Genomic DNA, 12,356 nt, shown 5'->3' with positions numbered 1-12,356 from the left:
AAAAATACCCAAAACTTATTAGAATACCAAAAATACCCAAAACTTATTAGAATACCAAATTAATCTAATCTAAAATATAATTAGTATCTCATCCGCAACATTCAAGTTGCATCAAGCAAACCCAAAGCAAGTTCCAAAGTTCAGACTGTTTCCACTTAGCGTTCTCTAAACCATTTCGCTTCTATTGATTTTCACGTTGCCATTCAGAGGCAGAGAAAAATATCTGTTCAAACCTGAACAAACGTTATTCAGGAATCACTTATTCTGCAACTAAGTATAAACATTTATAATAATACTAATTTCTTTTCTGTAACGTTGTTCAATAGACAGTAATGACGCGGGGTACCTAACAAAGTTCTACAATGAATCTAAATGCCACAACTGAATTTCTATACGTGTGATTCAATGGTATTTCTCTCTAAATCAATATTTAATCTAGTTTGAACGGGCATTTATTAGAGTGTCAAAACAAATTAATCTAATCTAAAACCTATTTACATCCCACATCTCATCCACAGCATTCAAGATGCATCAAGCAAGTCGAAAGTAAATTCCAAAGTTCAGACTGTTGCCGCTTAGTATTCTTTAAATCAATGCGCTTCTACTGATTTTCCTTTCGGAGGCTTCAGAGATTCAGTAAGCCATTCAGAGGCAGAGAAAAACTTCTATTCAAACTGGAACAAACGTTATAAACGAAACACTTGTTCCGAAGCAGATCCGTCTGAAGCTTGACGAGCGTCAAAGGAGTTATCCTTTACTTTTAAGGCTCGACACTAGTTATTTTGTTAGAAATGATTGAAAATTTAGCTTATTTTTAAATTTTAAATTTTATGCTTCATATTATGTGATCTACATAAAGCTTCGAACAAACGATGGTTATTCTAATGTGCAAATACCGTTTTTAGAAGAAAAGCTTGTTTTTATGTTTTTCATGATGTTTTTATATTTGATGTTATACGTATGAAATTTCAACATATAAATTGAAATAAAACTGGTTTTATTTTATTCTTTAATTATTTCGTAATGTACTGCTTTTTGAATTTTGTAAATATTTAGTTTGTTTTAGTTAAATTGGTTTGAGCTTTTCTATCAAACCTTAGCAAATTTGGCAAATTGGCACAGTATTCTCATAGGTACAATACTTTTGCTCTGTGATAAAAGGGTAAACATCAAATCTAAAAGGGTCAATAGTATGACGAAAGTCTTAACTGCAGATTTAGAATGATGGATAAAATACAAATGTAAATCCCCGCACAGCAGATGTAGAGTGGACAATGTTAGAAATTACACAAAAAATTTCTAAATCACTAATTCTTTTGAAATCACATGCTAACTACAGGGATATTATAAGACTGCTTTTCAAAGGCATAGTAGAGAAAAAGGAAAATGATACCTTACATTTTATTTTAGCCTGTGTCGCTTTCTTTCACGTCTTTTCTGCGGCAAGCCAATGATAAATTTGCACAAAATCCCTCTGAAATTCAGAACAACATTTTAGTTTCCGAAAAACAGAATGAAGATGAAATCACCTAAGGGCGAAATTCCATTTGAATGAAGCCTCATTTCTGGTAAAAGCATGTAACGTAGGCCGTAATGAAAATTAAACTCCTCCTCAACACAACCTTAATTCCAGTGATTCCCTTTCCACTTAGTAGGTCGTTTTCTGGGTCATTTGTATCTGTGTAATCGCAAGGAATTTGGGGATTATCGATTGGTCCATCGCAGCTATCGGGTGGTTGAATTTCATTATTGGAGCCGTTCTGTCATTGAGAATTTGAGAAAAGGAGAACAGAAACTTATAGAAAGCTTAGAACTCTTTACTGGAAGACTAATCCCACCCACATCTCTTGTTTGTCACCTCGTTTCGAAAATCATAAATATCTTTTCATATAATGAAGCTGAGAGTGTCGTGTTTTCTGGACTGTGTTTTACCGTATGTATCAATGATAGACACAAAAGACTGAATATATTTATAAGGTTTTTAAAGACGTCTGAGAAATACTTTCTCATGCTTATACTTGTTCCCCAGTTTCTTGCGGTGCGAAACGTTTGTAAAGAAATTTAGATAATATTATTTTTATTAATGATTTCTTAATTTAAAACTAGGCCTGCCTTTGTTCCGTATGGCATAATGCAAGAAATTTAATTATTTAAAAGACTTGATTTTATTATAATGTTTGTAATCAGAGCATATTATGTCATTACTGTTACTGCATATTAATGTTTGGAAGTTAAACGTGTTACTAGTATATTTGCTGATAGAAAATTATTTAAATGAAAACATAAGTTTATGAGAATTATGCTAATTTGTTAATAGCTAATGTTAATCATTATTGGTCTTTCCTATTCATTTCGTTTTCGAACACGTATAGTTCGTCTAATCCAGATAGGTATGCGTATGGAGTGACGCAAGCACATGGATTTAATGAATCTGAAATATTTGATTAGCGAGTATTTGCTTCCTGACGCAACTATTTGTCTTTGTTCCTACCTGCTTCACTATTAAGAGTCATTATATGTTTGGTAAGTGATGTCGAAATTTGATTTCCATTAGTTAGAGATAGAGTAATCTAGGCGTTGATTTGTGTAAAGTTGAATGATCTGTTAGCTGCTTAAAGCAACGTTTCTTCTAATAATTCCGCAAACTAGCGATTATTCAGTCATGTAACAATTTACCAAACAGGGAGCTCACAAAGCGTGATAAATTTTCTTTCGTAAACTTTTGCTTTTGTACATCATTTCTGTATAACTAACGAGATAAATTTTAACTTTGAATCTACGATTACGAAAAGATTGAGCTTATTTGGGGGGGGGCTGATATGTGTACCTTAGCAGCCTCTGCTGTGTGGATATAATATCACAAAAAGGCTTCCTTGTTATGATCTTTCCGGGCAGGTCCAGGGCGATAGACAGTTATCTGACCACTGAGTTCAACTATTTTCTTTTTTTATGCTCCCTATGCCTATTCCTTCTGTTGAGAAGTTGTTGGGTTCGGATTCAGGCGGACAAAGTCGTCGGGGCAAGATTTATTGTCCGAAAATGGGATGCTTTGTCGAACTTGTTCTTCTGCCTCATATGAGTTGATTACAAAAAGACAAATCCGATATTAGCAAAAGCTGACAAGAGACAATTGGCATTCGCCTTGATAAATAATATCACTACTTTTTGCTTTCTGCTGTATAAGAAATACTGACTAAATTGTAAGCCACATGTGCCAATCAGAGAATCTGAGAATTCAAATAGGAAATGTGGCACGTCTAACTCTTTTCGTGATTATTTTTCTACAAAAATTCGTTTTGTACTGTAATTCCGTTCTTCGATTGCGTTTAATCTTACCCATTTTTATATTTGGCTTCGAATTCATCTTAACTTTCAAGTATGCACTGTGGTTCTGCAAAGCGTGTGCAAACTCCTGGGTATGTTTCAAGAAGACAAATCGAAAGTTATATAGAAATGTAGAGCAGGAAACGCCATCTTTGTGTGTTAGTATACAGAGAGAACGAGGAATGAAATAGCAGCATGTAAGAAAATAAAACAAAAACTTTCTATTACTCACAAAAAATTTGAAAAATGTGTACAAAATATACATAATGGTTAAAATTGTGACCATGAACTGTATTACCCGTCTGACATCGTAAGCGCATGTAATCTAGAGCTGGACGATCCGCTGAGGAACTGATGCAAAGAACCGATTCAATTTACAGATCGAATTTACTCCAATTTCAGGAAACGGGATTGTGGCGCTCTTATAGTTTACGAACAGCTCTTTTTGGAAGCGTGCCAAGAATAGATATCCGCTATTCATTCACGAGCTGATTCACTTTACTGAGCGAAAGAACGCCTGATTAGCGAAAAAATAGAAGAAAGAAGCTGGAATCCTACCAGGAAAGTTCGATTCCCATTTTAGGAAGAAAATAATATTTATTCTCTCATGTTAAAAGTCAGTCTAATTTTTATCATTTCCAAACGTTATAAATTCTAAAATTTTATTATTACTTCTGTGTAGAAAGAAGATTTTATTGAATCCTTAAGTCAATTTAAGGAGTTACCGTTTGATTGATTGTTTTATTCCGATCCCATGGCTTTCCCGATTCTTTTCAATTTTCACTAGTTAACTGGTCCCGATCCCATTACTCATTTGGTTTTTTCCACTTTTCGCTTAATCCCTGTTAACCGCGTTCGATTCGCCCCTCGTTCCAGATCTTTCTCATCGAGGTTACTATTACTGAGCGGTGGGTCATAAAAATTAATTGTTGATCCTATCCATAAAAGAGTGGTTTCGCCCATCTTTAATGGAATCTCATACTCTTTTGAAAACTCTTGTCTAGTCTCGGGCTCTCTAGCAATTACACATATGCGAGCTACATTATCCTCATCACTTTCAGTTGAGATTTAGCTGCAGAAGACGAGGCATATTAAACCCGACGATCTTCCAGACTAAAGGATCAACGCCAAAATTCTCACGAAGGCTGCGTCCACGACTTTACGTTGCTGCATGGTTTTGGTTTGCTTTAATAGAAGAAGCTATATCTCCTACAATTTGTGCACACTTACCGGAAACACCCTATATATAATATGGGAACTCACTTTACATTCAATCAAAATCTTATGTATATCAAGCCTCTTCATTTACAGAAAATGCTCGTATTCGAATTTTCGGTGGAAAATATGAGGAAACTTTGCTCCACAGTGTAAATGTTTTATTGGAGATCAACCATCAATACTGTTGGTGTATTAAATTATTATAGCTAATGTATTCAATCATCATTTAATTTTTATAAATTATAAACGAAAATTGTCTGCAGTAGGCCAATAATGCGAAGTTCCAAATAACTCGTTTTTGCCTTAATTAGTTCATCTTTTCGAGTTGCGAACTCAGCTGCTGTCATCTTTCTTTGATTAAAAAATATAAGTTTACTTTTCTAGGTTATATTTCATTACTCTGATATAAAATAATTAAAAATTAATTGAAAATAAAGATATCATCATTAGAAAGCAAAGACACTCTTAAAACTAATTAAAGTTTGTGCTTTTATTTCTGAAAAACTCTGAAGTTTGGTTCAAAAACTATAATTCATTTTTATACATAACAGAAGATCTGAAGAGTGTTATCAATAGTATCTCAGTTAGCAAAGTAAGTGGATATCAGCCGGTTCAAATAATGCTTAGGAAAGAAAACCTTTCCTCAAATGAAAAATACGCTACAGCAATCTACAGCTTTCAGCCTTATTAGGTTGAGGAACTGAGCAACTGCTTCAAAAGCCTTGATGAGACTTTTTACTCATAGCAATGAAAATGTAAATATAGCAATTCTAGAAAAGGAGGTGGAGTTATTTGTTTACTTTTGTTCTTGCGTCTGATGAATGTTCTCCGTTCTGATGAATTTTTAAAGAGTTATGCAATTTTTAGTTAAGATAGTAAAGCATTAAAAGTTTAACCTTCAAAACTAGTCCTGCAAATTTATGCAACTTAAAGTTAATTCTTATTGCTTTAGAGTCCTCAGCATTTATTCTTCGGCATGTTTATTTAAGTTGATATTTTATTTAAGCTAATATTGATTTTAATATATTTCTGGAGGATATATTTCGAAATTACTACTAAAACTTTACTAATATTCTAAGCCAGAAGTGTTTATTTTCTGTTTTTATTCAATAATCTTTTTATATGTGAGTTAATAGTAAATCCCCACAACTATGAAAATGGGTTAAAATGTATCGTACCATTCCGTCATTGTTACAGTAACTCGTATATCGAAAACAATTGTTTCTGCTTTAAAGTATAAAGCTGAATTTAGTTTTTTTTTATGTTAATTCTTTTCTAAACCTTTCATTTCTTCAGTCTGTCTTCGCCAGAATGCAGATTAGTTTGAGTTTAAATAGCGAGCGAATTTATAATTTTGAGAGAATACTGTGGCATCCATCCAACGCATAGTTCACCGACCGATCGTAGAAGCTCTTGTTGGAAACGTGCTTAGAAAGTGTAATTCTCACTTCAGGGGAGAATGTTTTCTCCTCTCATGTAAACACTAATTTTCTTTCTTAATTAGATACTAGAAACATTCTGAAGTGTTTGTTGTTTGGTTGGGGGGGTGATTTTTGGTTCCTTGTATGATATGTAATATTTAAAAATTGTGAGATTACAGCAAGGTCATACCAAAACATGAAATAAACCGACATAATTTTTTCAAAAATGGCATCTTTTCCAAATGGTTTGCGGTTTTTCACCATGGACAAAAGTTTTCCGGGAGGAAGCTGTACTGTCAAGCAAACTGTACAAATTTTCGGTCGTCTCTTGATTTTAGCCAATGGCAGTCCAAAAAAGCATCTGTATTAACTCCGATTATTGTGAACATGTCACAAGGCCTGAAGCTTGTTTGCATTCAAGTATTACCAGAATTATTTTTATCTCTAAATAATTCTTTCGATAAACTGATATTTTTTGGATAAAATGGTTTGTTGTGCAAATCGGTTTATAATCGAAATATGACGAATTCTATCATGCGGTAACAGAAACATTTTCGACTAGATGGTTTGTAGTATATTCTGCAGATATACTTGGCAGTATATGAACAGTAGAATACAAATCTTCTCAAATTGAAATCGTCATCGCTTACCTGGGCTGTCATTGGCCAGTTTCAAATGGTTGTCATAGCAATGTTATAGTTCGATTATGTGCCCCCGGGACTAGCTTAAGTTCAGTAGACTAAAGTTGTCTTCGTCTAAGACGAGCAGCAACCCATTTAGCTGAACTATGTTGTGGTGAGTGAAACATATATCTGTTCAAGCGCAGGATTTGAAAGCCATTGTCGGAGGCAAATTGATAAATGAAGGCCTAACTTTGTGATTTACTGCTTTAAGCACATGATGTTCTGAAACCGCGCATGCAGAAGTGGATACTATTTGTTAATTCTCAGTTGTAGTACGGCATGCAATTTTAATAAACCCTTTAATTAAGTTACACCTTTGTGTGAGTTATTATTGACTTCTGTTGTCTAAGTTATCAGTTGGACTTCTGTTCATTTTGTGAAGGCAATAATTCGTTGGAATAAAAAGAGCAAATTAAGTAGATAACCAAGTTTAACCTTACAGAGTAACTATTCATTAAAAAATAAACCATCTAAATTCCTGCAAAATGCCATGAATCTACATTCTTGATGTTCTATATTCTTAAGTTGACATGATAAGTACAAGCATTCGCAAACATTTTCTAAGCAGCTATAACTCTAATAAACAAATGTATTTCTTTCAACTCGTAAAAAGTTGTACTTTTTTTACCTAAGACCTGTAGCAACATCAGGAATAGCTTGAACTGTTGTAATGTGCCGCCCGAACGGCATAGTGGTTAGCAGAGCCTACTGAGTTACCGAAGGGCCCGGGTTCGAATACCGAAGTAGGCATGGATATTTGTAAATGTATAGTGTCTGTATGGCATGGGGCACTATAAATATATGGCGAGCCGAAACTCCTGTCGGGGGAGGGAGACCCTCGGATCCGTCCTCCGGGGTGCTCTGTATGAAAACTGGGGACGGAACTGAACGAAGTTGTACTGTCACGTGTATGTTGCTCAAGGCTCTTGCCAACGACAGGCGTAATCTTGCTTTCGTAGCCACGATGAAGTTCTTGAACTTGTTCTGATGCTATTGTCAGAAAAGTGAGATAAGTCGCAACACAACAGCACACTGTTGTAATGTTTTATCTAAAATAACTTTCTCCCTCCGTTTTATCCGCATCGATTCACATTACTTTGGATAATAGGCATGTTTAATATTAGGAAAAAATTACTTTGACGTAGATTTGGAGTAAAACTCTATCAATTTTGAAGAGAATTATATATGGTCCCTCTTCTTCATGAGCAAAACTGTCTTTGCCAAAAAGGATTTTTCCTGAAGAAGTGGGATCTGTGTCAGATCACCCTCGAAATCTATAAAATTTTATTTAAGTTCTACGGCAAAATAAAGTTTTCTTTTCAAATTGTACAACGCGTTTCGCTTCCATTTGATTTTCTATATAATTATAAAGTTTTCTGAGAGTTGCTTAAACTAACCTCAGTATGCTATTCCTTTGTGAATGTGTGGTTGTGTTTCCGTGTATTACTTACGAATTGTAAAAGTGCAACGAACGAGTTAAAAATATTCGTTCAAAGTTTTTTTTTAACTTTAAAACTTACGAAATTCTTTGAGAATTAGGTAGTATTACAGAGCGTACTAGGACCGTTTTAATTATTTTTTTTTCTGTGTGTTGTGATGTTAAAAAACCTACTTTTGTGCTTACTGGGAATACGTGTTTTTATTTAATACTGCATCATTTTACCGTTCTTTATAATAACTATATTGCTGTAACAAGAATTTTGATACATTGGAGTTCGATGAAAACTGACAGTTTGAATTTATATTAAATTCACCGATACTGTTTAGAAGTTCGTATCGTATTGTCAGTTTTGTTACGTATTACGTATTATCTGTGCTACAAGCTTATCCAATGATTAAATGGTACTTAACAACTGTAGGATAATTTTTTAAAAATAAAAAGGTATCGTTGAAGATTATTAATAAAAAACTTTCAAGCATTCGATAGAGACAAAAAAGTATTTTATTTATGAGGAAGTATTTGTTGCAATCAAAACTTTATAAATTACTTAAATAATTTTTTTTTCTAATGAATTCTCTATAAAAATGACATAATTTATTACATAAAGTACTTCTCTATCTTAATTTACATTTAAAATTTGAAGCTTTTTCTGTCAAAAATTGCATTCTAGTCGCTACATCAAAAGTAAGACATTAGTCTGTATTAATATCTGAGGAGCGAATTTTCAAATATGATACCTAATTTTAGGATCACAGTTTGAAACACGATTAAACGCTAGATCTGACGAATATAATAATATCAGTTAACATTAAATTAGTCAAAAAAATAAACCACATTACTTGACCAATATTAATAATTTAGAATAAAATGTAATCCTATTATTATACTATTACTCTATAGCGGAATTACTATTATTTGTTTTACCAGGTTTTGAATTAAATTACCGATAATGATGTCGATTTTAAATTACCTGTGAACCTAGAAATCAATGTTTTCAAATTCGCATTACCTACGCGTTTTCAACAACTAAAAATCCTAATTGTAATTCAATTTTAGGAAGTAATTAAAATTAAATTTGCAAAGGAGAAACATTATTTTTTTATAATTTACTGAAATATTCAATTTTAGCTTGATATTAGTCATGAAGTAAATTATGAATTTTGAGAGCTACTGCCGCAAATCCCTCTTCTTCAACGAGAAAATTTATTATGCCTTTGAGATTCAACATAAATCTAAAAATATTACACCGATAAAATTTTGATTTAAAAGGCAAGAATCTTATATCAAGAAAGAAAAAACAAAAATTCTCTCAGTTATTATCTTCCTTTATCGTTTAGCCATTTTTATAAGTTTATTACAACTAAAATCATCTATAATGCTCTTATAATTGGTTAAATAATTCTTTCTTTCTTGTACCTATATAAACGCCAAAATGAACTCCTATAAGTTAATGAGTTTAGTTGTTCTTAAACTTTTTTAATGACTTACCTCTTTTTTCAATCCACTGAATTTTATTTTGTCAACAGGTGATATTACAACTACTGCTTCCTCGGTTTTCATTAATTTACGTTTACTTATAAGTGATATTTCCGGCGAGCACAATTTTTCCGTTTCTTGAATAAAAAGAGCAGTACCAGCTTCTCTTGGAATAACAGACTTTTTGTATAAACCTAGCGTTAATCTAAAGTTGCATTTATATCGTAAATATCGATTTCAAACTAACAAGCTTCTTTTCCATATATGTAAGATGATATGCATAAATCTTCTTTTTCACTTATTTGAAATTATTCCTTTCATGGGAAAATTAAGATATTTTAAGAAAATTGAGGACTGATTGTCTTTTGCTCCCCTTTCTTTGTTTACAGGCATGGGCCAGCCGTTCCAAATGCAGCAGCAGCAAAAACAGCCAGCAATCCAGTCCGGGCAACAGTCCGTGTCCCTGCTGGGCACGTCGGGAACGAGCGGAAGTGGTTTCGTGTCCGGCTCCCTCATCCCGAGCAGTGTGGTGACCCCTGGAGGCATGGGGAGGGGCGGAGGGACCATACCTAGGACCGTGCCCCTTACGGCCCTGTCCCAGACGCTGCAGCAGCAACAGCAGCCAGCGTGGCCCAATTCCCAGCCCCAGCAGCAACAGCAGCAAACGCAATGGAATTTACAGCAAGCAGTACGTCTACATTTATTTCTGTATTGCTCTTGATTGCACAGTATTCCCTCCTATGTTGAATGTCCCATGTAACAAACCCGCGCACAGAAACAGAAATGTCCTACATAATGAATTCCGTTTTGCATTACGAATCGCACATGAACGTAAGCACACTAAACAGAGATTTTTTTTTTATTTATGGTGAACAAAGGAAAAGAGAGCAAGAAGATATGAGAAATATTTTTACCTCTATATTTTTTGTCTGTAACAAAGATGTACTGAAAAAGGTAAGAACGACGTTTCAACATTCAAAAATTTAAAGTTAGAAATATTAAATTTAACTATTAATAGAATTTTAAGTATACCTAGTTAATTATTAAAATTCGTTAGTTAATCTCTTTTATAAAGCTAGACTGGTAGTGCGAACATGCGCTTAAAACTTTTAAACTCCGAAAACACATGTCTGCATTTTTTCATCATGCGATGATTGGTAGATATTTAATTTCTACCGCGATATTTTCTAAGAACGAATTTTTAAAACTGCGACGTTTACACACCGCTTTATTTTCTACGACGATATTTTATACAGTTATCTTTTCTACTTGCTTTCTTATTTTCACGATATTTTATACGACGATATTTTCCTCTTGCATTGTATTCTCTTTGCTGTTTCAAAAAGCGATATTTTCGGGGGAGACCAGTATCAGTAACTGAATACATTTCTAATATCATCAGCTAATACAAATTCAGTACAAAGGAAGTTCAATGTAACGGAGCTATAGCAAAATTTGAGTAACCTTGTCCATTGAAAGCAACAGCAGATGTAACCTGTGAAGTAGTTATTTGATAAGTCTTTCATTACACTCTGAGATATATACTGGAGGTAGAACTTTGGTTATTCTTTGTCAGCTATCACCATTTCCACAGAAGTCAGTGAAATTTATCAGTATCAGTATCTGAATGCATTTCTAATGTCATCAGCTGATACAAATTCGGTACAAAAGAAGTTCAGTGTAACAAAGTTATAGCAAAATTTGAGTAAACTTGTCCATTGAAAGCAATAACAAAAGTAATCTGTGAAGTAGTTATCTGATAAATCTTCCATTATATTCTGAGATATATAGAGATAGAACTTTCTTCATTCTTTATCAACTATCACAGTATCCCAAGAATTCAGTGAAATTTATTTCCAACAAACCAATTCTTTATTGTTTGTGTTTTTGTTTGCTAACTATATTTAATAGTTTTTTATAAATGTCTTTTTCTCACCATCCATCTAAAACACCGCAGGTGAAATTATTGTAACGAAAACAAGGAGAAAAGAATAGCTTGCAGAAGAAAAACATCCTAGCAAAGAACGAAAGCACTCGGCAAGTAGAAATAAAGTTTTCATTTTAAAACACCGGCGGAAAAACATCACAGTAAAAAATAAAGCGATGACAAAAATGTGTTTTTAAAGATTCTCAGCATTTTAGAAGATTAACAAAAATGCATACCTCTACGAAATTTCATAGCTTCTTTGCTTGAAAATCACAAAGTTTTGTTGTCTTGACATTTTTGTCATGTTGTTTACAAATTGAAAACCATCTGTCTTAACCTATCTTTGCATTGCTTTAATTTCTAAGCAGTCAGTAAGAACTGAATCGTCAAACGTTAGTTACATGCTCTAGCAGTTAGACAGTATAACCATTATGTGAGAAAAGTGATGCATTTAACACGCGACAAATTACAATGAAGCAACATTTCTATGCAATTTGTAGATAAATTAGGCATTTCAATGTGACGCGCTACTCGTACTTAGTATTCTAAACAAAGCATATTCACTTTAAACTGGCTTGAAATGAACACTGTCAGCTCTTAATGAGCAAAGTTTTCAAATGAGCCACGGTGATGGATTTATTTTGGAATTCATGGCTTAATACTTAGAAGTTCAAATAGGACTGCTTATTTGTTACAAATGCGGGATGACTGCTCTTAATTTAGCCATTAAATTGATTTCCTGAATTAGTAGCCGTGCATTTAATTCAGCACAATGTGGAAATTCCTCATTGACGAATCCGTAAGTTCTCAAGTAATGCAGATTAGAGCCAGACGTTGTTTGATTTCATTTAGATGTAATTGCAAAC

General features: G+C 33.5%; 1 protein-coding gene across 4 annotated transcripts in view; it reads left to right on the top strand.

Annotated features, from left to right (window-relative positions):
* Positions 1-12,356, top strand: part of LOC118182896 (uncharacterized) — a 462,070-nt gene that overhangs the window by 223,479 nt on the left and 226,235 nt on the right. For all 4 annotated transcript variants that reach the window (XR_015042537.1, XR_015042535.1, XR_015042536.1 and 1 more), the window contains exon 5: positions 9,953-10,251. Coding sequence is in view for 1 of the 4 variants with exons in the window: in XM_085821730.1 (XP_085677856.1) it covers positions 9,953-10,251 (299 nt within the window). In the remaining 3 variants the exon portion in view is untranslated. The remainder of the gene's footprint in view (positions 1-9,952; positions 10,252-12,356) is intronic.

Source organism: Stegodyphus dumicola, chromosome 8 (genome assembly GCF_044657685.1).
Source record: "Stegodyphus dumicola isolate Sdum_Otavi_A_Nest chromosome 8, ASM4465768v1".
Classification (NCBI taxonomy): Eukaryota; Metazoa; Arthropoda; class Arachnida; order Araneae; family Eresidae; genus Stegodyphus; species Stegodyphus dumicola.
This window is presented reverse-complemented; position numbering and strand designations above follow the sequence as displayed.